Consider the following 27,680-nt stretch of genomic DNA (forward strand, 5'->3'; position numbering starts at 1 on the left):
AAGGCTAGTTCAATCTTTGGAGAAAGGCTGGACTTACTGGAGGAAATGTTAGAACAGATGGTCACCCAGGAAAGTGCTTACTATCAAGGAAAATGACTTTCACCCTCTGCATGAGATTTTGGCTAAACAGAGGAGCACATTTAGGGACAGACTGAGTCAACCATGTTGCAGGGAGCGCCATGTGAGATTGTTTCCACCCTCAGCCATCAGGCTGAGATGGTCTTGTTCCTAGTTTGCTGAATAATACTAATCAGGTCTTCCAGACATCTTAACAGACAGTGATGCTATGTGCCAACTTGCTGTGCCAATAACTGTCAACCAGTAACTAGTAAGTACTGTATGTGCAATTCTAATCACTTTACACTTAGTAAATACCTACACACTGTTAAGCTACTTGTAGATCATTTATGTAATATGTGTATTTGCACGTTAACATATATGTTTACCATAATTGTTTATATTTGCATATTTGTGCCTTTGTATCTGCTGCTGTAACTCTTCAGTTTCCTTCGGGTTGTTTCTTTATTTCTTTAAAACCGCAATTGTACAGACTTTTAGCAAGGGAACTGGTATGTTTCAAAAAAGAGGCAATTACCCTACGTATTAATTATAATAATTACTGTATTGCCTTACTTTTGCAATGTTCTTTCTTAATATCCAAGCGATCACGTCAAACGCAGCGAATCACTTTCTAGCAATCGGGAGTGGCCTCGTCGTTATGCACAGTCATATCAGACTTCCTCCCACCTTTGGGCAAAAGTTCTGGCTTCACTTTTAAGATAAGGAAATGTCCGCCTTCTGGATACGCCTCTAGTGAGCGCACCTTCAGTAAGTCTCTCATTGATTGGTTAATCTTTTTAGCGTGTCGTGGGCGTGTTTTATGACGTATTATGCATAGAGTCGATTGGCTGTTTTAGGCGTTCAGTCGCGGCCTGGAAAAATGCTGATTGGTTCATAGGATAGGTTTGTAGGCGGGTAGAAGCTTCCAGAAGCGGGTGGTCCGAGAAGATGCGTGTGTAGTGTAGTTGGTAACGGGGAGAAGTATCTAGGATATTCAAACCAAATATTACTGAGGTAGGTGGAACGTAGAATAACTGTCTTGTGTCCTGCATTGAAATATAGTAAAACTAGTTACTTGGTATGTCATGCTTTTAATTCAATTCGGAAAGAAATTATTTATATTAAATGTGTCTTTTCTTACTTGCCAGTCAGCTTTCATAATAGAAGTTACTGCTGAAAATGGAAGGTGTGCTGATAAACACGAACCCAACGGTATCGGTTCGATTGACCAGTACGTTAAGCTCCTTTGAAGCCGAGCGCCGTTTCAACCGAGGTCTGACGTTAGCTGAACTGAAGGTGAGTACGCTTTTGGGCGCTCGCCCCTTATTTGGGTGATGGCCACCCTACCTGGCTCCCGGTTACTTCTTGTTGGTTACGCATATTATATTAGTGGGTGTGGGAAATGTTATATGAATGATTTTCAGTTTTTATTTAACATGATAATTACTATAGTCTGCATGATGGGTTTTTGAGATCACGTTTACTTGCATTTGCTTCATTAAAGCAAATTTTATTTAACTCATTATTATGGTAATAAATTAAACGGTGAAATACAGCAACATCAAAAGGACAAGAATGTGCACGGATACTAATTTAAATTTTAATCTTAGTATGTATTGTCTGTGAATAATTATTACAACATTGGGTTTTCAGCTATTAACTACTGGATTAGTGACATGTTAATGTAAATTTAACATTAAATTATTTTATTTGCCATTTTTGACAATCACTTTGGAGTTCTTGTTTACTTTTATTTTCCCAGAAGCAAAGATAATGCAATATTAATGGGTTATGAGGCAACAACACATATTTAAAAGCATAACTATTTATAAAGACTGTTTGAAGTCTCTGTGTGAAGAGCCAATTGTAAAACAAATGACTTTAGTAATCACAAAACCTCAGGAGTGTGGTGGGCTGTGCGGAGATGCCACAGTACCAACAGCTGAGTCAGAAAAGATAATGGCTGGTGAAACTCAAATGTTGCTGCCACATTACCAAAAGGTGTGCAGTTTAGGTTAGTTGGCAGTTCTAAACTGGAACTGTGTGGGTGTGTGCAAACTGGATTCTGCAATATCATAAGTTGACCATGGTTGGTTCTTGCCTTTGCTCGTTGCTTCCTGGGGGGTTGGAGGGGCATTCATGAATGTAAATATTATTAAGCGTGTTTGAGAATGTTATGTTAAACCAACCAGCATTAGCTACTTTTTAAAGCATCATCAAATCATCAAAAGTGAAGTTAATCTGAACAGACTAGTCTCAGATAATAAAATTGGTAGTTGGGAGAAACTTTTATTATAGAACATGCAGTTAAAGGGTTTTTAAATAATATAAGTGGATTAGCATGTTATTTGTAAACTTGTGAGTATTGGGTGAGGTTCCAGCTGCCTGTTGAGTCTACCCTGGACAAGCAGGATAGGAAAATGGATGGTTGGATGATGCAGAAACAAATAGTATTCTGTTTAATAATTTTCTAATGTAGGTCATTTTTGGGTTTTTTGACTGATGTAAAGTCTGTGTTTTTAATAAGCAGTACTGCAGTAAAGTGCATTAATTGCAGCCTACATAAGTGATATTCATATAAATACTAAATGGGGGGGAAAAAGAGAAAATCTTGGGTTACTTTGATTTGGCATGCGGGTTATTATTAAAACAAAATGGATAACTTGTTAATAGTGCGGTGTACAAAATAAAATTATATAAGCCACAAGTCTGAATCACACATTTTAATTTTACCTTCATTATGATTTTATACATTTTCAGACTCTGTTATTACTTTGGATAATCTTGCAACTTAAACAGAGCAGTTACAATTGTCTCTTAGTTCTTTGCAGACCAAGTATACTGCTAGTTTATCGGCCATATTTAAATTCCATTATTACATTATGCTTTTTATAGGCAAATTTATTTTTGAGAATGGAATTAAAATGAATAACGAAAGGGCGGCACAGTGGTAGCAATGCTGCCTCGCAGTAAGGAGACCCGGGTTCGCTTCCTGGGTCCTCCCTGCATGGAGTTTGCATGTTCTCCCCGTGTCTGCGTGGATTTCCTCCCACAGTCCAAAGACATGCAGGTTAGGTGAATTGGTGATCATAAATTGTCCTTGGTGGGTGGGTGTGTGTGTGTGTGTGTGTGTGTGTGCGCGCGCGTGCGCCCTGCGGTGGGCTCTCACCCTGCCCAGGGTTTGTTCCTGCCTTGTGCCCAGCATACTCACATGACCCTGTGTTAGGATATAGCAGGTTGGACAATGACTGACTGACTGACTAAATAACGAAGAAACAGCTTTAGGAACAATAAGAATGAATCTTATTTATATAGGAATAGTCTGTCCATATTTTTGTATATGTTACATACCCCATGTAGTTTGTTGCGATTTCCACGGAAAAAGTGTAATCTCATGAGCGGAAATAACTAAATTTTGATAGAATTTGTGTCTATGACAATCGACATAGGAAAACAGCAAATGATTTCATAATGTCTATGAAAAAAATCTCACTCATCTTTTGTTCCATAATCCAGATGTCAAGTCATCCAGTTATGTGTTCACAACATCCCTAATACATACATTTTTTCTAAAATATTATTCAATAAATTACTTTTGTCCAGTGCTGTCAAACTGAAATGGAACGCTTGCAGACATCACTGAGAATCTAAATTGAAGAACCACCTCTAACCCCTTCATTCATTGTTCAAACATTCGGCCCAGTAACAGTTTATTTATTGGCTAACATCATGTGATAAAAACTGAGTGAAAACATTATTAGGAATAGAATATACTTTAGAGTTGTGTGTGTCTAAGATGCTTCATCAAGTAGAAGGTTAATTCACCTGTACATTTTCACAGACACTAAATGATCCCAGGGTGCACCAGTTGTGGAATGTAAATTTAACAACGAGAGGCAGATCTACAATTCAAATGCAATTCATAAGTGGGTATTCCAGAAGTGGTTTATTTAAGAATGACTGACTAAAGTTATAAAACAAAAAAAGAAACCTTGAAAAGTAGTTTAATGTTACAGTTTGTTCATTTTCTTTGGATGTAATTGCTGCCCATCTCTTATGATCATCACACTGCATGTTTTCTTGCCCTTTTCCCCCAAATAGTGTAAGTTGGAATTGGTTGTTGGCACACCAGCTTCCAGCATGGAGCTACAGCTATTCAGCACCACCAATAAATTTCTGATGAACATGGATAATGACGAGGCTTTGCTAGGATCATACCCAGTTGATGATGACTGCAGAATTCATGTAAGTAAATATAGCAGACCTGTACCTGCAGCAGTTTGTCTGCTTTTTTTGTGAAAATGTACTTAATGGATGATGTGATCCCAAATTTTAGTTTTGTTTTCTTAGCAGTGGTAATGGTGTTGGTGGCTGCTACCAAGTGATGGCACTGGACAATGGAGATTTTGCATCCTGAATACTTGTGGGTGTTGTGGTGTATCGGGTCCACAGCTCATGTCAAAAGGCCACTTTTTTTAAATAAATAATCGGCGCACTCGCGGTTTAGAGATGGGGCGTGGTATTTGTGGTCGGAAGCGGTTCCCGGGTGAATTCGTGATGCAGGAGAATCTCGCTTAAGTGCACAGATGAGGCGTCTTCCGCATCCGTAATTGTTCCGGGGAGCTGCTAATTGCCACATCTGATCCACGTCCCCGTGATAAATAGAAGTGTGAGGCGGCTAGCAGAAGAGAAGAAAGAAGAGATGGATGAGGAAAGAAAAAGCAACGAATGGAGGTTGCAGGAGGGGGAGCCTGGAAGCAGGTAGAGGAAAGCTGGTGCAGGAGAGAAGGAGAGCGAGCAAGCCCAGGCTCGCGCTGTATGCAGGCAGCTGGGAGAGGCGAACCCGAGTAGGGAGTTTGGCCGATGGTAGTGGTCGCTCCTGCTGAGCGCTTCTTGGAAGTAGGAGTGACTAGGAGCAGGTTGGCTCGCCGCAGCAGGAGTCGGAGATTTGGAGTAGAATCCCCAGCGTGAGCGTCCTGGCCATTGGGGGAAGCCAAGTCTTGGTCTGGCAGGGGCTGAACGAAGCCAGGGATCTGGGGGCCACCAGACCAGTCAAGCAGAAGAAAGTCAGCTGCATTTAGAGTGACTCCCCCGGTGCATTACCTGGATGGGAGAAGCAGGGGAGTCACCAGTAAAAGAAGGAACTGTGCTTTGTGTTTTTAAAGAGACTGCTTCTAGCCATTGTTTTAACCTCGTTGTTTTTAAAAGATTTTTTTTTCTAATGGATTTTAACCTCCACCCTTTCACCTGTTTTATGGATTATTAATTTGAAGACATTTGATACACTGCACTTTATTTAATTTGGACACTTTGTTTTTGTTTGCTGTTTTAATGAAAGCACTTGGCACTTTTATGCACCATCACCTTGCTTTGTTGTGCCTCACTGTCTAGCTCATCGGTGACATTACCGACGGTGTCGGGTTCAGGGCTCCCGGAAGGAAGATGGGAGCATGGAGCGAACCCGCATTGTCACAGGTTTATCTTACAGATTTTAGGCTGTTGATCACAAAAAATAACATTTAAATTTTCATATCACTTACTGTTTCATTGCAATTACCTATGTTATAAGTATGTGTATATACAGTGGTGTGAAAAACTATTTGCCCCCTTCCTGATTTCTTATTCTTTTGCATGTTTGTCACACAAAATGTTTCTGATCATCAAACACATTTAACCATTAGTCAAATATAACACAAGTAAACACAAAATGCAGTTTTTAAATGATGGTGTTTATTATTTAGGGAGAAAAAAAATCCAAACCTACATGGCCCTGTGTGAAAAAGTAATTGCCCCCTTGTTAAAAAATAACCTAACTGTGGTGTGTCACACCTGAGTTCAATTTCCGTAGCCACCCCCAGGCCTGATTACTGCCACACCTGTTTCAATCAAGAAATCACTTAAATAGGAGCTGCCTGACACAGAGAAGTAGACCAAAAGCACCTCAAAAGCTAGACATCATGCCAAGATCCAAAGAAATTCAGGAACAAATGAGAACAGAAGTAATTGAGATCTATCAGTCTGGTAAAGGTTATAAAGCCATTTCTAAAGCTTTGGGACTCCAGCGAACCACAGTGAGAGCCATTATCCACAAATGGCAAAAACATGGAACAGTGGTGAACCTTCCCAGGAGTGGCCGGCCGACCAAAATTACCCCAAGAGCGCAGAGACGACTCATCCGAGAGGTCACAAAAGACCCCAGGACAACGTCTAAAGAACTGCAGGCCTCACTTGCCTCAATTAAGGTCAGTGTTCACGACTCCACCATAAGAAAGAGACTGGGCAAAAACGGCCTGCATGGCAGATTTCCAAGACGCAAACCACTGTTAAGCAAAAAGAACATTAGGGCTCGTCTCAATTTTGCTAAGAAACATCTCAATGATTGCCAAGACTTTTGGGAAAATACCTTGTGGACTGATGAGTCAAAAGTTGAACTTTTTGGAAGGCAAATGTCCCGTTACATCTGGCGTAAAAGGAACACAGCATTTCAGAAAAAGAACATCATACCAACAGTAAAATATGGTGGTGGTAGTGTGATGGTCTGGGGTTGTTTTGCTGCTTCAGGACCTGGAAGGCTTGCTGTGATAGATGGAACCATGAATTCTACTGTCTACCAAAAAATCCTGAAGGAGAATGTCCGGCCATCTGTTCGTCAACTCAAGCTGAAGCGATCTTGGGTGCTGCAACAGGACAATGACCCAAAACACACCAGCAAATCCACCTCTGAATGGCTGAAGAAAAACAAAATGAAGACTTTGGAGTGGCCTAGTCAAAGTCCTGACCTGAATCCAATTGAGATGCTATGGCATGACCTTAAAAAGGGCGGTTCATGCTAGAAAACCCTCAAATAAAGCTGAATTACAACAATTTTGCAAAGATGAGTGGGCCAAAATTCCTCCAGAGCGCTGTAAAAGACTCATTGCAAGTTATCGCAAACGCTTGATTGCAGTTATTGCTGCTAAGGGTGGCCCAACCAGTTATTAAGTTCAGGGGGCAATTACTTTTTCACACAGGGCCGTGTAGGTTTGGATTTTTTTTTTCTCCCTAAATAATAAAAACCACCATTTACAAACTGCATTTTGTGTTTACTTGTGTTATATTTGACTAATGGTTAAATGTGTTTGATGATCAGAAACATTTTGTGTGACAAACATGCAAAAGAATAAGAAATCAGGAAGGGGGCAAATAGTTTTTCACACCACTGTATGTATATTGTGGCCTGCAGAGGGCACTCCTGCAACCCAAACCTGACACAAAGAGACACAGGACACAAGTTCAGCACGCACGCTTTTACTTTTTTTATTATTTTTCCATGTGGGAAACGCCTTCCACCATTTCCCAGCTGTACAGCACAGTCCAAGCACAAGCACAGCACAAACCACGCTTCTTCCTGTCTCTCTTCACCTCCACTCCTCCTCCTATAGCAAGCTTTGTCCACCTCCTCCTAACTCTGGCTCCTTTTATAAGGCACCAGGAAGTGCTCCAGGTACTTGATGACCTTCTTCCAGCAGCACATCCGGATGTGGCGGCAGTGCTGCAATAAAGGGCCCAGCAGTAGCTGCAGCACCCCCTTGTGGCACCCAGGGAACCCAACAGGGCTGCACCAGACTTCAACTCCCATGGAGCCCTGTGGGAGTCTTAGCCACCGCTGCAACACAGGGGGGTTGCCACCTAGCGCTCCAGGGGAGGTAATGCTCTGGGTACGTTATCTCCCCTGGTCCTTCAGTGTAGAGGCATCTCTGCCAGGCAAGGGCCCTGGCCGTATGCCACATTATATACTTACATACGTACTGTAGTTCTTGTAAAGATCTGTTATAGTGTTTTAACTATCGGCTTTTAATTTTGTTAAAATTTAAACTAATTTACAAATAGTGGTGTACACTCATTATCTCTGTTTTAAAGGTAATTGATAAGACTGGTGCAAAAATAGGAGAGTTTGAAGACCTTTCACGGGTGGAAAAATATGAATTGCCAGATGATGTCTACGATAAAAGAACAGGTAATATATTTTTCCTAAGTCCCACCTTTTACAATATATTTTAAAAATATTTTTTGGATTACAAAGTATAAGATGAGACATTTTTGGACATGAGATTATTATTCAATAATAGACGATTCACTTTAGGCAATACCAATTAGACATTTAACGAATCACTAGACGAAGAAAATAAAACCTGACATGCCATTCTTGGAACCCACTACAACCAAATCAGGGTTGTGGGGAACACAGGATATCTTGGCAGCATTGGTTATGAACCATCCATGTTCGCAAGGCCAGTCAGTCTGTGGTAGCTTAAGACAAAGTGACTAGATAATGTAAGTGCTTAATGCATAAATGTCAGTTATTTTGTCCAAAGCCAAAAAATGTAACAATTTGATTCTGGTTCCTAAAGTAAGAAAAATCAAAGCAGAGCTATTCAGGCATATTAAAAAAGTGGTTTATGAAAAGAAAGTTAATGCTTGTGAAGTCTAAAATACTGCTTATGTGCCCATATATGCAAAATCTGCAATTCATGATTGTGAATTGTAAAACAACCCTCAGTTACTCCAACTAGCTGTTTGACTTTCCATTACAAAGGTAGTTTAATCCTGCAATTTCAGCATTTCATGTAAATTTACAGTACGTGTATATTTTAACCAATCTCTATACTAAGTATGTCTTAGACTCACAGACTGTATTTCACTCTTGAGTTTATGATTTGAAAGGATCCATTTCTACATTAGTACTGTGGATCACAGGCTGCTGTGATAGGAGCATGTTGACCTTCTGAACAAAGAAATGGTCCATTTATTCCAAGATTATCCACACAGGGATAATTACACAAAGTAGTAGCTGTATTGTCGTGTACAGAATGAATGGTCTAGCTTTTCAAAGTCCTCATACTAAAAGTTTTGAAGTATGTTTGCTTTTATTGTTACTTATTTGAATTGATATGTGTATGGGTGTATATTTAAATATATCTAGGTGAAAGTGGAAAGCGGTTGTCCTCACAGACCATAACAGTGTATTGATTATTGATTCACTCTGGTTTATATGTACTGTTTTGAGTAAAGCATGTTGGCATGGTGGTGTCCTATGGCCAGCAATTTGGGCATGAGTCTCGCGCCTGGATTTTGATGTGTGGATTTTAATCCCACACCCAAGATCACTTGTTTTAGGTTACTTGGTGAATCCAAACTGGCACCAGTGTGTGTGACTGACTGGCCTAGTCCATAGTTGATTCCTACCTTGTGCCCAGCACTCCTAGGATAAGATCTAGCCTCCCACATCCTTGAATTAGAATTGTACTTGAATTAGTAGTTTTGAGAATTTTGTGTTATGTTATCTCGAGTAAAGCATCTGCTGAACTAAGACAGATTAATAATAATAATAATAATAAAAATAATAATGTATGCTTTGTTAGCAATTGTTAAAGCTTAATTATTTTTATCTTTAAAGTAGGGGGTTCACCCCCTGCTTTCTTTGCTCGCCAACCCCCCCGGCCTACGCTACGCGCCAGCCACTTTGCATCTCTGCCAATCGCGTTGTGAAGAGGGGTGCGTTCTAATGGGAAACAAATAGTTTTTTTTTTGTTTGTTTGTTTTTTTTCTACCTCCTCTTTGCTCGATCAGCTACTGGCTTGCTGCTGTGCCATGTGATCTGCATGCATCTCGCATGGCGCTTTGAACATTTAAATGCCTGTACAGCAACTGTCCTACTCTTTCTCTTTTATTTCTGGCCCCAGGCATGGATAAATCTCTTAGCACAAAGTCTTGTCTCACAGGATGTGAGTTCTTGATATTTTTTTAGTTTATAATTTAAAAACTGAATTATAATCTGCAAATCTAATTACATCACATTAAAGTTTGATAAATTCTGAAAAGAATGATACCAAACATATATATGTAAGATTTAGAATGAGCCTGATTTAAAGCGTGACAAAAACGTAACATAAAATCGTTGCACTTTTACCCTTGGGATTTTATATATATATATATATATATATATATATATATAATATACAGGTGCTATTCGTAAAATTAGAATATCATGACAAAGTTGATTTATTTCAGTAATTCCATTCAAAAAGTGAAACTTGTATATTAGATTCATTCATTACACACAGACTGATGTATTTCAAATGTTTATTTCTTTTAATGTTGATGATTATAACTGACAACTAATGAAAGTCCCAAATTCAGTATCTCGGAAAATTAGAATATCAATTAAGACCAATGCAAAAAAAGGATTTTTGAAATGTTGTCCAACTGAAAGGTATGAACATGAAAAGTATGAGCATGTACAGCACTCAATATTTAGTTGGGGCTCCTTTGGCCTGGATTACTGCAGCAATGCGGCGTGCCATGGAGTCCATCAGTCTGTGGCACTGCTCAGGTGTTATGAGAGCCCATGTTGCTCTGATAGTGACCTTCAGCTCTTCTGAATTGTTGGGTCTGGCTTGTTGCATCTTCCTCTTCACAATACCCCATAGATTTTCTATGGGGTTAAGGTCAGGCGAGTTTGCTGGCCAATCAAGAACAGGGATACCATGGTCCTTAAACCAGGTACTGGTAGCTTTGGCACTGTGTGCAGGTGCCAGGTCCTGTTGGAAAATGAAATCTGCATCTCCATAAAGTTCGTCAGCAACAGGAAGTATGAAGTGCTCTAAAACTTCCTGGTAGACGGCTGCGTTGACCTTGGACCTCAGAAAAAACAATGGACCAACACCAGCAGATGATATGGCACCCCAAACCATCACTGACTGTGGAAACTTTACACTGGACCTCATGCAACGTGGATTCTGTGCCTCTCCTCTCTTCCTCCAGACTCTGGGACCTTGATTTCCAAAGGAAATGCAAAATTTACTTTCATCAGAAAGCAGCAGTCCAGTCCTTTTTGTCTTTAGCCCAAGCGAGATGCTTCTGACGCTGTCTCTTGTTCAAGAGTGGCTTGACACAAGGAATGTGACAGCTGAAACCCATGTCTTGCATACGTCTGTGCGTGGTGGTTTTTGAAGCACTGACTCCAGCTGCAGTCCACTCTTTGTGAATCTCCCCCACATTTTTGAATGGGTTTTGTTTCCCAATCCTCTCCAGGGTGCGGTTATCCCTATTGCTTGTCCACTTTTTTCTACCACATCTTGTCTTTCCCTTCGCCTCTCTATTAATGTCCTTGGACACAGAGCTCTGTGAACAGCCAGCCTCTTTAGCAATGACCTTTTGTGTCTTGCCCTCCTTGTGCAAGATGTCAATGGTCGTCTTTTGGACAACTGTCAAGTCAGCAGTCTTCCCCATGGTTGTGTAGCGTACAGAACTCGACTGAGAGACCATTTAAAGGCTTTTGCAGGTGTTTTGAGTTAATTAGCTGATTAGAGTGTGGCACCAGGTGTCTTCAATATTGAACCTTTTCACAATATTCAAATTTTCCGAGATACTGAATTTGGGACTTTCATTAGTTGTCAGTTATAATCATCAACATTAAAAGAAATAAACATTTGAAATACATCAGTCTGTGTGTAATGAATGAATCTAATATACAAGTTTCACTTTTTGAATGCAATTACTGAAATAAATCAACTTTGTCATGATATTCTAATTTTATGACCAGCACCTGTGTATATATCTCTATTATAAAAAGAAATCCTGTCCCCTGTCCTGATAGTCTACGATACGTGATTTTTCTCGTAAGATAATTTAAAGACCCGCGAAACGAAAGAGACCTGCCACGGTGCGTCTCGCGGGAACATAGAACGAAAGTCTTGCAAGACACACCCTACTTACAAGCAAATCAAAAAAAACAAATCAGTAGTGTAAAGGCAGTCATGCAGCACATACAGCTCCAGGGCTCTCAGTGCATATAAAGTGTATAAGGTCAATACGGTAGAAATGAAATGAATAGGGTAGAAATGAAACGTCGACAAATTAAACGAAGAATAAAGAAAAGTGTGGAGAAAAGAGACTCAAATGCGTTGGACAGAAAAAAGAGCAAAAAAGAATAATCGAGGTGCAAATTCAGAAAATAAGGAAAGTAATTATCAGCCCGGAACAAGTGGAATTGAAAAAAAAGCACGTCCAATCCGGCTCAGAATTAAATGACAGTGAGTAAAAGACAAAGTAGAACTTCATAGAGATGTTTACAAACGTTGGCGCTAAACACATGCAGAGCAGGTTAGAGACTATGAAACCAGTGAAATTAGAAAGGCTCAAAAAAAAAAAAAACCTTGGCGCTATACACATGTGGAGAAAGTTAAAGGATATGAAAGTAGGAAAATTAGAAAATATAAAAAAGTAAAGGTCGCAGTAGCGCAAACAAACAAACTGCCTCATTTAACTATGCACCAGTCTAACTTTGGTTTTGCACAATAATTACTACACTATTGCACCTTAACACTTAATTCTACTTTATTCGCATAATTTTACTTATTTATTATGTTTTACTATACTGTTATCTTTCGATCTATGACTTTTTGTTAATCTGATATTCTTCTAACTTTGCATAGTTTTTGATAAGCAGATCAGGATGCATTTCACTGCGTGTTGTCCTGTATAACTATGCATGTGACAAATAAAGAATCTTGTGAATTTCAAAAACAGAGTTTACCGCACATGCATTTATTGGTTACTTTGTTAATGTATATATATTTATCTGTCTGCTTATTTAAAAAACAAAATTTACCCCAGGAGTCAAAAACTTTCTGTCTAGCCCTTGTACAAAAACCTAGACAAAAGCTGGGGTATCACCTTGGTAAACTCATGTACTTTTGGAACTGTGAGAGGAAAATAGCACGACTTTACAGACAGGAGTCCAATGAAGAACTCTACTTACTTTGTTACTTAATTTATTAAATGCTGATGATGTATATCGTTTTGTCTATGCTGAAATTCCAAACAGAGAAACCTATCCTGACCTCATTAAAAAGATTCAGCATAGTGGGACTCGCAAGATTACAAATATTGTTTTTACAGAAGTTCTGAAATAAAAGTGAAACTAATGAAATAGCAACAATTCAAAGAAAAAACAATCTTAAAAATGTGTATCTGGAAAACCAAATACGGGGGTTGGCGAGCGAAGCGAGCAGGGGGCGAAGCCCCCTAGTATAATATATAGTAGATTTCACATTGTTGTTGTCATTTTAAAAACCTTTCTAAAGAATGTGAATAGTATTGGGGTACGTATTTATACAGCACTAAACATTCTGATTATTTTTTATTGTGATTTCATAAACAGTTTTTGCCCTGTAATATTGTTAGTTACTTTGCACCGTTGTCAGATCCATTTTTGATTTTAGTTACAAAGCTATAAAAGACACATAATGATTAGGCTGATCATGCTTTTTAGCATTAAATAGCTTCATATTTTATAGATTTTTCGTCTTGTGTGCTAGTGCTGATATCAAAGTTTCTGTGGCCAGGAATTTTCACAGCTGTTTTGCCCATGATTTGATTTTTGATGTCATTTTCTAACGAGCATAATCCAGACCAGAATCAGAGGAGGGACTAGAGATTATCTCCGCTATCATAGGCCACGAAGCAGGAATACACACCCACACGCATTAGGGCCATTTTATCATTACAGTTTACCTAATCTGCATATCTTTGGACAGAGGGAAGAAACCCATACAGATGCTGCGAGAACATGGAAATCCTACTCCCAAACCCTTGTCTCCTTACTTTGAGAACACATCACTACTCCTGCACCACTGTGCTGCCCCTTGGTCCAGATTATGTTTAGTAAAGCCTAAATATGCATAGTTCAACTTTTTACCATATGTTCGTATTTCCCCTTGAACTGGATAAAAAGGCATTTAAAAAAATCGAAATGTTACCAAAATGTAACTGGTTACCAGCTTTCTCACTTTTTGTATTATTGGTGACATGGTGTTCTGCCTTCAAAGTGTAGCTTTTTATTTTAAACTGCTTCATTTCTAGCCTTAGCACTACAGTTGTACAGTGGCTGCACTTTTACAATTTCAGGCACCTGGTTTCAAGTCCAGGACTGCTCCCTCTGTGTGTGTCTGCATGAGAGTGTGGTGTTGTCCCTATATGTCTGTGAGTTTACTCTAGGAACTTCTCACACATTTAATTGATGCCTCATTATTGCCAGTACGAGTGCCCTGCAAGGGACGCATACCTCATTGTGCCAGGATAGGTTCTGAATCACAGTGACTTTATAATAGACTAAACAGGCTCAGCAAACACATGAAGTCTATAATTGTTCTTGTTATCATGAATGTTATTTTGTAATTCTACTTTACTGAACACTTAATAGCTTCCAGAAAAAATTAAAGATTTTACTCACTAATTCTTACAGGTTGTGAAAGATCAGCCTCGGCACAGACAGACACGGACTCCAAATGTACAAAACACGCACTGTTTATTTACAGATCACACAACACAGTGCACAAGAATTCCACACTCTTCTCAGTCCTTTCTCTTTCTTCAGGCCGCCTCCACTCCTTTCTCATAAGCTCCATCCTCTTCCACTCAACTCAGGCTCCTCTTATAGCCCACCCAGAAGTGCTTCAGGTGGTAATTAGCCTAATTAGGCTGCACTTCTGGGTGTAGCTGCATTACAGCCCAAACGGGCTCATTAAGTCGTTCCGCTGCTCCTGTCAGTGGCCACGGAGCCCAAAAGGCATGAGCCATGATTGTGGCCCCAATACCGCCCAAGGGCGGTGCTCTCTTGCGCCCAGGGAAAGAGTGCCCCTCTCCCAGTCCGTCCGTCCTTCCAGGTGTCCCGGTGGGGCAATATCCCCGGTCATCTGCCACAAGGTTTAATATAGCTGTTTACGTTTTCGTGTAAAATGAGTTGATTTGTCTTTAATGTCAGGTAATTAAAGCTCTTTATATGTAAAAGGCATTACATTTAATCTAAGTTGCAATGAAGTAGGTAAAGGTTATAGTTTGAAAAATAATTTCACTGGTTTGAGCTGAGTGTGAATGTCTTCTCACCGTGACTACTATATTCAATTCATTGTCTAGATTCAGTCCGGTCTTTCCTAAAGAAAAAGAAGGCAGGACGTTTTAAAGAGGAGGATATGGAAAAGGAGGCAGATAAAGAAGCTGAAGAGAAGGCTGCAACAGAGAATGTTACTGTGGGATCTCGATGTGAGGTGACAATTCCAGGACAGCCAAGAAAGCTTGGCACTGTAATGTTTGTAGGTGAGTATGCAGATGTATTTTTGTTACGATTTTAAAAGAACTGTATAATTTTTGCCTAATCACAAAAAATATATACAAGTAAAAATTGGTATGGAATCGTCCATACAGTACACTTTAGTGATACTGCAGGAAATCACTTATTGGAAGATTTTACATTACAACTGACAGTACTGTGCGATAATATAGAATGAAGTATATTAACTTTGTTAAGAGAATCACAAGATGACAACAAAGAGTCGCGGCACTACCCTGGTCACTCCATATAATTAATAAAGTCAAAATAAGAAAACTACACAATAATTGCGGCGATGTCTTTTCAGACATAAATTCCAAGTGAACTGGCAAATATGGTGGAGCTACCGGCTTTGAGTTCTTCCAGAAGGTGGGTCAATTATTTGGTCTGCAGTGGGAGGAAGAGTAAAGCCATTAGGGCACAGCGCCAACACTTGGAGCAGTGGTAGAATTACAGTCACTAGGGCTCTTCAGCTGTCCCCCTATGTGCACGAGTGTGACATTTATATTTGTTATGTATTTTAAATATACGTAGAGTAAAATGAACTGGAATCTTAAGTGAACAACTTAAATAATATTTAATTTGAAACTAAGCACTGTAATGCGTTTCACTCTGCGGTTAGCGGAGGCACTGTCTGACCATGCCGCATTCATGTGCAGAGGCAAGCAGATTAATCCGGAGCCTCCATGCTGCCGCGGATGGAGCAGCTCCTTGCACCTGCACCTAGTTAGCCAGACCAGCTGGCCAGTTAGAGAGGAGAGGCAGCGGAATCTTGGGCCTCACAAAGGAGCGTCTGAGTGGTGTTCCAGGGACTGGTTCACCCAACTGAATAAATGTGTGGAGTGGGGTGATAATGGTGGAGTCCTCCCCAGGGATCCAAGGTATGACATTACACGTGTGAAGGATGATGGGAGGATGACCGTCCTGGGCCACTCTGTCTAGAGCTGTATTTGTGTGGCTGTTGCGGAGGTTGGTGATAAAGTTTGCGTCTGTTAACATTTTACCCGGCTAAGAAAGGAATGGGTAAGCTGGGGAAACGAAGATGGAGTTGTGCCGGACTCATCTGACTGTGCAGTAAGGACCCGATGACTGTGTGTTTTAACCCCAGCTTTTAATGGACTTATTTCTTACAATTTTTTAACCTTCACTAGCACCTTCATTTTATGGCATTATTTATTATAGATTATATGCTGTACTATTGGCACAGTTTATTTTGGACTTGGTTTTTAATAAAAGCCAATTCACTTTTTTACCATCCCCTTGCAATGTTTGTGTTCGTCCTCATCTGCCAGCTCATCTTGGTTATGGTACTGACAGTGTCTGGTTCAAGAGGCTCCCAGAATGGGAACACAGCCTATCTTGGCAGCATTGGTTTTGAACCATCCATGGTCAGAATGCCAGTCAATGGTAGCTAAAGACAAAGTGACTAGATAATGTAAGTTCTTAATGCATAAAATGTCAGTAATTTGTCTGAAACCAAAAATGTAACCAATTTGATTTTAGTTCTAAAAGTAAGAAAAATCAAAGCAGAGCCATTCAAGTATATTGAAAAAGTGGTTTATAAAAAGAAAATTAATGCTTGTGAAATCTGAAATACTGCTTATGTGCCCACCTATGCAAAATCATTCATGATTGTGAATTGTAAAACAAACCTCAATTACTCCAACTAGCTGTTTGACTTTCAATTACAAAGGTAGTTTAATCCTGCAATTTCCGCATTTCATGTAAGTCTACAGTGCATGTATATTTTAACCATTCAACATGTTTTAACTTTGCAGTGTGTCTCTCAGTGTGTCTTAGAATCACAGACTGTATTTCTGTATTTCGGTTTATGATCAACTTTGTCAGTGTTCTGCTTGCATATTTTGAAAGGACCCATTTTTACATTAGTACTGTGGCTCACAGGTTGCTGTGATAGGAGCGTGCTGACCTTCTGAACAAAGAAATGGTGCATTTATTCAAGATTAACCACACAGAAATAATTACACAAAGTAGTAGTCGTATTGTCGTGTACGGAATGAATGGACTAGCTTTTCAAAGTCCTCAGACTAAACATCATTCTGATTATTTTATTTTGTCATTTCCTAAATAGAAAAATTCTTAAGACATTGAAAAATATTTTTTTAAAGAGTTAGTAGTTATGGGAAAATGAAACACTTTTGACAAAAACAATTTACCCAGTCCCACATAATACAATTCTTCTAAGAATTATGCTGGAAAGGAAAAAAAAAACAAGCACTTTTTATTATATAGACATTGTTGTTATTTGTCTGTTTAGGACTCCACTGTCATTATGCTAATAATCCTCTTCTTGGGTCCCAGAAAGATAACGCTTTTCTTATTTGGGTTCTGTGATTAAAAGGTTTAAGAGCCCCCCTGTTGCTATAATTACATTAATAAAATGGACATTTTCATGAAGTAATTCATGTCGTTGTAATAAATGTAGGATTTTCACTTACTATTTCAGTGACATCCTAATTAATACATCCTGGACATATAGATGAGTGTGACTCGAAAGAGGACAATACAGCTTTGTTTATGTTGCATGGTGCATTATTGTAAGGTGTACTGTAATAATAACCAGATATTAATAATTTTTCAAGTTTTATGGTATTAAGTCAAAATAGATGTTTACCTTCTTAATGTGTTTTATGTTTTGTTCTTTTTATTCTCAAGGCAAAGCAGAGTTTAAACCTGGTTATTGGGTTGGCATTAAATATGACGAACCTTTAGGAAAAAATGATGGAAGGTAATAAAGTAATTTGTTTTATTTTTTTCTATCGATGATTTCTATAACTAAAGGAATAAACACTGCACTGCATTAAATTATTCTAATACTTAAATTATTTTGTTAAATGAAGTAACAACAGGTTCAGCTTTCATACATAATAATTATTAATTGTATTCAATATCAAAGTGTTTTAGCTGCTATTGATTTAAAAAAGCAAGCTGGTCGAGAATTCTTCAAAGTTTTTAGTATTTAACACTGTTAAATCTGGTGCAGGTTAAGGCACACACAGAGCACCATTCAAGTTTGACTTTGCTGGATTAGGATTATTCAGTGTTCTGCCTTACATTTTACTTGAAAGCATAGAGGGATGATTTTTCCTTGTCATCTTAACATTTTTGTTAGTTTTTTTGAATATTCTAGACATAGACTGGTATAGTTACAGTACCCTCAAAGTATCCAGATCCTATTTTGTTGAAGCCTTGTGCTAAAATCATTTAAATTAATTTTTTCCCTTATCAAGATACACTCAATACCTGAGAATGAGAAAATGAAAGCAGGATTTTAGACTTTTTTTTCTAAATATGTTAAAATTGAAAAACCAAACTATAACATTAACACAAATAATTCCACTTGCCTCAGTACTTTGTTGAAGCCCCTGTTGCGGCCATTCCAGCCTGGAGAATTCTTGGGTCTGATGTTACATGCTTCACATACCTGGATTTGGTGATTCTTCTGCCATTCCTCTCTGCAGAACCTCTCAAGCTCTATCGGGTTGAATGGAGACTTGTCAGTGGATAGCTATTTTCAGATCTCGAATGCGTTCAGGTCTGAGCTGTGGGTGGACCACTCAGGAACATTCACAGAGCTATCCCTAAGCCAGTTTTGTGTTCGATCTGCTTTGTGCCTATGGCATTGTTCTGTTCAGAAGTGAACCTCCAGGCCAGACTGAGGCCTAGAGTGCTGTGGATTAGGTTTTCATTTGCTCTACTCAGTTTTTCCTCAACAGTGACTAGTCCCGCAGTTCTCAATCCCACAGCATGATGCTGCCACAATTTTCCACTATTGGAATGGTATTGCACAGGTGATAAGCAGTGCTTGATTTCCTCCAGAGTTTAGACATGATGCATGGCCAGAGAATCTTGTTTCTCACAGTCATAGTTTCCTTTTAGTGCCTTTCTGCAAACTCCCAGCAGGCTTTTAATGTCTTTTACTGAGAAGGGGCTTCTGTCTGGCCACTGCACCGTAAAGCCCACATAAGTTGAATGATGTGGTGATGTTTGTAATTTTGGAAATTTTTCCCGTCTCCACACATTTTGTAGAACTTAGCCAGAGTGACCATTGGGTTCTTGGTCACCTCTTTTACTAAGGTCCTTCTCCCACAATTGCTCAGTTAGACTGGTCAGTCAGCTCTAGGAAAAGTCATGGTTGTTTCAGAATTTTTCTGTTTTAAGAATTGAGGTGGCCAGTGTGCCCTTGGAACCTTTATTCTGCAGCAATTTCTTTTATAGCCTTCTCCAGATCTGTGCTTTGTCACAATCTGGTGTCCAGGCTCTGCAGGCAATTCCTTTGACCTCATGGCTAAATTTTTGCTCGACTTTTATACCTTCTACAAACAGGTATGTACCATTCCTAATCATGTTGGCCAATTAATTGACCACAGTTGGACTCTAAACAAGATGTAGAATCACCATAAAGATAAGTAATAGAATGAGGTGAAGAATTTCAAGTGTCATATAGCAACGTGTCTGAATACTTGTGTCACTGTAAATTTCACTTTATTATTAATAAATTTACACAAATCTGTAAAATACTGTTTTCATTCAGTTATTCTGCCGTATTGAGTGTTGATTGATGAGGGGGAAAATGAATTTAAATGATTTTTGGACAAGGCTGCAATAACAAAATGTGAAGAAAGTGACAGGGTCTTAATACTTTCTGAAGGCACTGTACCTCTGGTAGAGAGTTTTTGAACTAGTAACATAAGAACATAAGAATTTTGACAAACGAGAGGAGTCCATCTGTCCCATTTGTTTAGCTAGCATCTAGGCTGTCTCAGTATCTCATCCAGATACTACTTAGTTTGTCAGTGTTCTACTCTATGGTTTTGGTACATAGTTCCAGAGTCTCAACAACTCTTTGCATAAAGATGTACTTCCTTGGTTCAGTTCTAAATGCAATTCCCCTTATTATCCACTGATGTCGAGTACGTGATTCATTCTTAAGCTGAAAGAATATTGCCAGACCTGCTTAATCGGTGCCTTTGAGGGATTTAAATACCTGTATTAGGTCCCCACACAGTCTCCTCTGATGCAACATGTTTAATTCTCAGAGTCTCTCACAATAGGACATTAAGTCTCGTGATGCACTTGGTTGCTTTCCTCTGCACGGTTTCAAGTGCTGCTAAGTTTTTCTTGTTCCGTGGTGACCAGAACTTCACACAATTCTCCAGATGTGGTCTCACTACTGTATTATATAGTTTGAACATAACGTCCTTGACTTATATTCAACAGTTTTTATGATATAACCCAACATTGTATTTGCCTTTTTAATTGGTTCTGTGCATTGCTTACTTGATGAAAATGTTGCGTCAACATCAACCCCTAAATCCTTTGCGGATATTGCTTTCTGCAAGTCAATATCTACCATCTTGTATTTATAATTCATATTCATGTTGCTAATATGCACTGCATTGTCAAGGTTTTTACCCAATTCTGAAGGTTGTCCAGGTCTTTCTGAATTCTTTTTGCTGCCTCATCAGTGTCTGGCATCCCTCCAATTTTAGTCTCATTTGCAAATTTCACAAGTTTACTAACGATACCCGAATCAATGTCATTAATATAAATCTGATATTCATTTGCCAGTATGCACTGCATTGTCAAGGTGTTCGCCCAATTCTGAAGGTTGTCCAGGTCTTTCTGAATTCTTTTTGCTGCCTCATCAGTGTCTGGCATCCCACCAATTTTAGTCTCATCTGCAAATTTCACAAGTTTACTAACGATACTCGAATCAATATCATTAACTCTTTTAGGGCTACATTTTTTTTTGTTTCTTTTCTCCCAGGGCTGAATATTTTTCCAAAAACTAACATTTTTTAAAAAAGAACACAAAGCAATTGTTTAACATATCAAATCAACAAAAAATATTTACTTTTGACAAATGTTACTGTCTTGCATGTTGTATGAGCCTGCATACTCTATGATTTCACATACATATCACATACATTTTACACAGCAAAGTCTGATGTCGCTCAAAGCAGCCAATTTCAGTCATTGCCACATTGCACTCCTTACAATATGTGTTGCTTTGGTGCCTGTTTTTCAATTGTCTGTTGCTGCACTTTCTCACATATATTGTTAGTGTGTACTGTAGAGAGTCAAGTCACCCATTTGCCATCGTGCCATGTCACTGCCACCAAGTTTTCTGCCTGCATGAAAACCATATTGTCACCTCTTTTCATCTTCTGAAACTTTATGAACTTTATGTATGGCATTATAGCCTGGCTCACCCCATGGGATTTGCTTCTGTTTATTACAGAAGTGAATAAAACTTTGCAGCAGCACGTATCTAAGTCACCAGGGGACAAAACATGTTTGGACCAATGCTCCCTGAAGTTATATCACCAGTTCTGTCCCATCTCTATTTGTAATGCCACAGCGCGCTTCATCTCGTCTTTCGTTGTGGGTTTCCACTTTGAAAAACGAGAATGCGATGCAAACGCAGCCCGCGATTCAAAAAAAATCTCTGCCTACCTGTTTGTCTCGTCTGACAGTAGCTGAAAAGCAGCATCAGGAGAGAGCAGCCTGAAGTACAGCAGCTGGTGATCTGTCGTGTCCAACAGCAAGCCATGCCGTGTTGTAAACTCCGGTAGCCAGATCGGCTCTCAACGGATCAATGTCTGTGTATTTATCCCATGCGAACCTTGCCGTAGATGCATCGGCTGTGCGAAGGCACTCAACTGGCAGCGAATCCGCTGGCGCTGCATCGGCTGGTGTCTGATCAGCTGATGCCTGCTTCTAACTCTCTTGCTCGATCACCTGATCACTGCCAATAAAGTCCGATTCTGAAAAATCAAGAGTCCGACTCCGCGATAATGCGCAAAACATCGTCTGCCGAGTGTTTTCTTTTCTGCACTTGCTTCGCTGCCTTTTCACATGTCGATGCCATCTTGCCATTGTTTACATTTCGCAACTCACGCACACGCAAGGTTTATTTGCTGAGTCAACGAGTCTAGCATTCCTCCAAGCACAGAGGGAATGCCTGTGACGTGACAGTGAGATTTGTCGCCATTAATAGCTGATTGTCGCCCCCTATCCCTGGATGTCGACTTTTGTCGACATTCGCCTTCAACCCCTCCTGTCGACAAAAGTCGACATCCGCCCTAAAAGAGTTAATATAAATCTGATAAAGTAACGGTCCAAGGACAGGACCAATGAGGGCCTCCTTCTGATGACGTTGCGCCATGTGGAGCACTCCCCTCTTATCTGTACTCTTTATTTCTTGCCAGTTAACCAACTAGACAGCCAGTTTTGTAGGTTACCTCTGATGTCTACATCTTTTAGTTTCAGAATTAGTCTTTGTTGTGGGACAACCCAGTCAAAGGCTTTATTAAAGTCTAGATAAATTATGTTGTGTGCTTTATTTTTGTCAACTTTTCCAGTTGCTGCTTCAAAAAAATCTAAAAGATTGGTTTGGCAGGACCTTCTTCTCATAAACCCATGCTGGCTGCTATTTAGAATATTATTTTTATTTAATTCATTTTCTAATATATTTCTTATTATAGTTTACATAATTTTGCCAGTAATAGGTCAGTCAGGTCAGGTTGGGGAGCGTGCACTGGTACAGCGCATTGCCACACCCACCCCACGACGAAACAGCTCATGATCCTGGTTGGCAAACCCCCAGGCAGACACGCGGTCCAATCCCACCCTCCGGAAATGACCCTGTATCTGCCGCAGCCAGGTATTACATGGGCACCCCCTTGGCCTGGCCAGCCACTCGGGTCCTCAACAATGAGGATCCTGCGTTACTGATCACCCTTGGGGAATTGCGCCATATGGCCGTAGTGCCTTAACTGATGCTCCCTCACAATGCAGGTAATGTGACTCACTTGGGACTCCATCAGCAACCGCTCATTCGACACAAAGTCTAACCAGCGGTACACAAGGATTCTCTGAAGAGACACAGTACCAAAGAAGTCCAGTCTTCGTCTCAGGTCACTGGATAGCGTCCATGTCTCACAACCATATAGCAAGACAGGAAGCACCAGGACTCTAAAGACTTGGACCTTCGCCTTTTTGTATTGATATCAGTAGCGCCACACACCCTTTTGAGTGACTTCATTACCCCCCCCCATGCTGCCCCAAGCCGTCTACTGACTTTATAGGAAGAGTCACCAGAGACATGAAAGTCACTGCCGAGGTAAGTAAACCTCTCGATGAGGTCGACACTCTCTCTGCAGACAGACACCCTGCTGATGGCCGTGCCCAAGAGGTCATTTAAAGGCCTAGATCTTCAGTTTTTATCAGGACACTTGCAAGCCCAGACACTCCAACTCCTCACTCAGTGACACTGTCATTTAACAGACACTTTTCTTTGTCACTAACTAGTATTGTTAGAAATAAAAATTCTATGTTGTCCAGCAAAACACAGTTTTATATATCTATATAATCATGAAAAACCTTTATTTCTCTGGCAGTTTAAATGTAAAAATGCTAATAAAATGTAAACATTGATTGGCACTCTGTTTTGAATGCTTCTTTGTTCTTCAGCTGAGTTGTTGTTTCATGGATATGCTTAACTCTGAGACGGTAATTACATGCCTTGCAGTATTTAAAATGAATCTGTCCTTTTGTTGTAGTTTCTCACAAAAGTCAAAGAAAAATATTACAAAAGTATAGTTGTCATTTAGGTGGTATTATGCTTCTATTTTTTTTTTTTTTTTTTTTTTGCTGAATATGGAATGGAGAAAGGAGGATGAAAATGTCTGTGAACATCTAATCAGCTAGCGGTGAATCTCATGTCATTTTTGTTTTTTTATTACAGCGTTAATGGAAAAAGATATTTTGAGTGCCAAGATAAATATGGAGCATTTGTCAAGCCACAAAATGTCACTGTCGGAGACTTTCCAGAAGAAGATTATGGACTGAATGACGAAATATAAAATGAAATCTTACAAGTGATCCCTTTGAAGGAATGTGACTCATTTTGGGAGGTTGAGAAGGTGCAACGAGACATTTGTTGGACTTGTTCTGCTTTGTTGTATAATTTCAGCATGTTTTCTATTTGTATTAGGCGAGCAGACGTGAAAGGGGCGTACGAATGTGTCATTTTGTAGAGGCATTACCAATGTCTGTCCTCAACGTCTACATTTCACATAAAACACAATCTGACAACGTGTTTTCGTACATGCACACAAAATACCAGAATTGAAAAGTAGATTCGTTTTACTCATATTTGTAATATTCAAGTTCATTTGGATATAGAAATATGAGTGAATTATTATTTTGTAATGATTAGTAGATTTGGAGTGAAGTGAAGTTTCGGAGCTCCCAAATACCGCCAACTTTTTTTTTTTTTTCTTGTTCTCCATTCTGTCGTTATTAACCAGACTTCATTTAGAAGGATGTCTTTATATCTGCCTTAAGTACTTCATACCCGTGACTACTTTTCATACAATACAAAATATTTTACTTCATTTTACCAGTATATGAGAGCTTTGGAATTAATATTGAGGTGCAGCCGAACAGAGAGAAGACTGGAAGTGATGTAATATAGTGTCGTTAATGGCTTATTATGTGGGACTTATTGCCTAGGTGGGCTCTGCTATGACTGTATAGTCCCAGTCATAGAAACTTACTGCCTTTGTTTCTATAGATCTGCTAACACTGATTTGTCACAATTCTGGTTTTCTTCCAAACTTTTTTTTAACAAGGTCATGACTTCTGACATCACCTTACAACTGAGCTTGAAATAATCAAGTTTGTCAGTGCAAAAGTACGTACGCATACCATAGTGAATGTGAATGTGTAAAAGTAGCATCACTGCAGTCTTTAAACTGGATAAATATGAAAAAAATCAGAGGCAAAGTGAAAATTATTGGCAAGTTCCTTGACTACGAGTGAGGACCACGTATACTAATGAATGGATTAAGTAGTTCTGGAGTCGCTACACAATTAAACAAATCCCCGTAGTTGCAATATAATTAAAGGCTGTGGTAGGGTGATAGGTTGTGATATTTTGCTGAGGAAGAGACGTCCTTAATCATCTTTCGTTTCTTTCTTTTCTGTGAACGTCATTCATTTTAAAATTTGTTTTCAACAAACAGAAAATAGTAATATTCCCCCAAATTTTTTTTGTTTATTTTTCTCAGTATTTAAGTCATTTTATTGCATTTAGAGGACTCTTTTGACAAGTAAGTGTGCATTATTTGCAGGGGATGACGAAGTGACTAAATTCACGTTTACGATTCGATTTTTTGATTGTTTCTGCACAGTCTGTCACATTGAAATGTGTTCTCCGATATAGCAAAATTTTGCACATTTTTGATTGCCCACTGTATTTCAATATAATATTTCAAAGAACTGCTACGTCATGCTATGTTGTTACAGTTTTTGGTACTGTGGTGATAAGTATGAAGAGGCCTGTGTCACTGGGGCTTGTTTTGCTCCCTTTTTTTATTAACAAGACATTGCATACATTTTGTCCATTTCTAAATTATTTTGTTAATGCTGAGTATGAAATCTTTCAATTGTCAACAAACTCACCTTTGAAAATAAAGAAAAAACTCATCATGACTGTATGATAGTTCCAATGTGAAAAAAATGTGTTTGATGTAAACTTAACTCCGGCGGCGGTAGTGCGCTTAGGTCAGGCTATTGCAGAAGGTTCAGACCCGTTGCTCGAACCAGACCATAAGGCAGGCATTTGAATTTCCTTGGTGAAACACTTATCAGTATGAACTTCCACTAACAAGTGGAATTAATTCCAGTAAGTCTGAGCTCTGAGGCTAGGGATCTGCACTGGCAATCGGAAGGTTGCTGGTTCGAATCCCATAAATGCCAATAGGGACTCTGCTCTGTTGGGCCCTTGAGCAAGGCCCTTAACCTGAGCGCTTTGAGTAGTGAGAAAAGCGCTATATAAATGCAAAAAATTATTATTATATAGTGCCATTCCTATTTATATATGTTATATAGTGCCTTTCATATCTATCTGGCTCTGAGGCTAAGGATCTGCACTGGCAATCGGAAGGTTGCCGGTTCGAATCCCGTAAATGGCAATAGGGACTCTGCTCTGTTGGGCCCTTAACCTGCAATTGCTGAGCGCTTTGAGTAGAGAGAAAAGCACTATATAAATGCAAAAAATTATTATTATTAAGTGTTGGTTACAAGAACTACTTTAATAAAGTGACAGTGTCAAAAGATTTTAATTTTAAACAAACGGCAATGGAGCTGACTCTGTGGTCAGTTAAGCACTCGATTGTAGAGATGGTTCATAAAGAGAAACGGGTGCCGCTATGAGCTGACATCCTATGTGTCAGCAAACAAACATCAACAGAACAGAAGCTGTTCTGGAGAAAACCAAAGAACACTCTCATGCCGGAAAAAAATAAAGAACTGGCATGACAAAAACCACAGTAAGAAAACTGGGAGATGAAAAAGGGGAATTTAGTGATAAAACCAAACCATGGGGCAAAACTCATTATCGAAAAAATTAGAAACTGGTAAGAAAATTCTAAAGTTTAAAAAAAAAAAAACAAAACCCACACAAATTGTGAATAAACTTCATATTTCTTTGAGGAGTCCACAAAATTTGGTGGAGCAAGTGACCCCAGAGTTTGACCTTTAAACCCCGTCATCCCTAAATTCACTTGATTTGTGCCCTCTGATGTTGCTGTTAATAACTGCATAGCAGCCATCACACAAGGCAATCAAATTTATAGTGTCTCGTGAAGGAAAAAATGGAGTCACAGGAGAACACAATAAATATATGCAGTGGGTATAGAAAAGAATCCCCCCTTTGAAATATTCCCTTTTTTTTTTTTGCTTTACAGCCTTAAATGAAAACACACAAACTAATATTTTTTCCAGCTTTACTTACTCAATGCAATCTATAACATCCAAGTGAGAGATATCACGGCTACAGTTCAGAAGAATTTTAAAAAATAAAAAACAAGAAATCCTGAGGTGAATAAAGGATCACCCCCATCCTAAACTCAATCAGGTGTCAGTGCCCCCCATTTCCAATGCGGTTACTGGCTTCCTTCCACCTGTGACCAGTTGTAATCAGTGTGATTAGTGAAGCTGTTCCTGGAGCATTCATTCCCTTGCTTGGTAGTGCAACTGACAGCAAACAATGGACTATGGGTGGCAGGCCACTTTCAAAAGATCTCAGGGTTAGAGTTGTGGACAGACCTAAAGCAGGAGATGGAGACAAAAACATCTCAAAGGCTTTATCAATCCCAAGGAGAACGGTAAAGTCCATCATAAAGAAGTGGCAAGTGTTTGGTACTACTGGGACCCTTCCTGGTTCCTCCAAACTGGATGGAAGAGCAAGCAGGAAACTGGTAAGAGAGGCAAACAAGAGGCCAATGGCCACTTTGAAGGAGTTACAGGATTTTATGGCAAAGAGTTGGTCATTGTGTGCAGGTGACAACAATTTCACAAGAGCTCCACAATTGTGGTTTGTTCGGGAGGGTTGCAAGGAAAAAGCCACTTCTAAAGAAAGGCCACATTAAGGCTC

General features: G+C 39.3%; 2 protein-coding genes across 3 annotated transcripts in view; both read left to right on the top strand.

The window, feature by feature from the left end:
- sympk (symplekin) overlaps window positions 1-27,680 on the top strand; it is a 581,858-nt gene that overhangs the window by 488,260 nt on the left and 65,918 nt on the right. The gene's annotated exons all lie outside the window — the stretch shown is intronic.
- tbcb (tubulin folding cofactor B) lies at window positions 915-25,735 on the top strand. 2 transcript variants are annotated; one of them, XM_028795855.2, is made up of 7 exons: window positions 915-1,074; window positions 1,213-1,356; window positions 4,162-4,305; window positions 7,960-8,056; window positions 15,019-15,198; window positions 17,888-17,960; window positions 23,985-25,735. In XM_028795855.2, exons 2-7 carry the CDS (start codon window positions 1,240-1,242, stop codon window positions 24,100-24,102), a joined length of 729 nt encoding a protein of 242 aa, XP_028651688.1. In that variant the 5' UTR covers window positions 915-1,074; window positions 1,213-1,239; the 3' UTR covers window positions 24,103-25,735. The 2 variants fall into 2 exon arrangements, with proteins under 2 accessions (XP_028651688.1, XP_028651678.1); XM_028795845.2 differs by having other exon boundaries at window positions 953-1,074; window positions 1,209-1,356.

Source organism: Erpetoichthys calabaricus, chromosome 1, assembly GCF_900747795.2.
Source record: "Erpetoichthys calabaricus chromosome 1, fErpCal1.3, whole genome shotgun sequence".
Lineage (NCBI taxonomy): Eukaryota > Metazoa > Chordata > Cladistia > Polypteriformes > Polypteridae > Erpetoichthys > Erpetoichthys calabaricus.

What these genes read in the sequence shown, in the direction of transcription:
- tbcb (XM_028795855.2), top strand. Translation starts at nt 1,240, where the DNA reads ATGGAAGGTGTGCTGATAAACACGAACCCAACGGTATCGGTTCGATTG. An exon ending in TGTCTACGATAAAAGAACAG is followed by an intron (nt 8,057 to 15,018) that starts GTAATATATTTT and finishes TTCATTGTCTAG; the next exon opens with ATTCAGTCCGGTCTTTCCTA. An exon ending in TGGCACTGTAATGTTTGTAG is followed by an intron (nt 15,199 to 17,887) that starts GTGAGTATGCAG and finishes TTTATTCTCAAG; the next exon opens with GCAAAGCAGAGTTTAAACCT.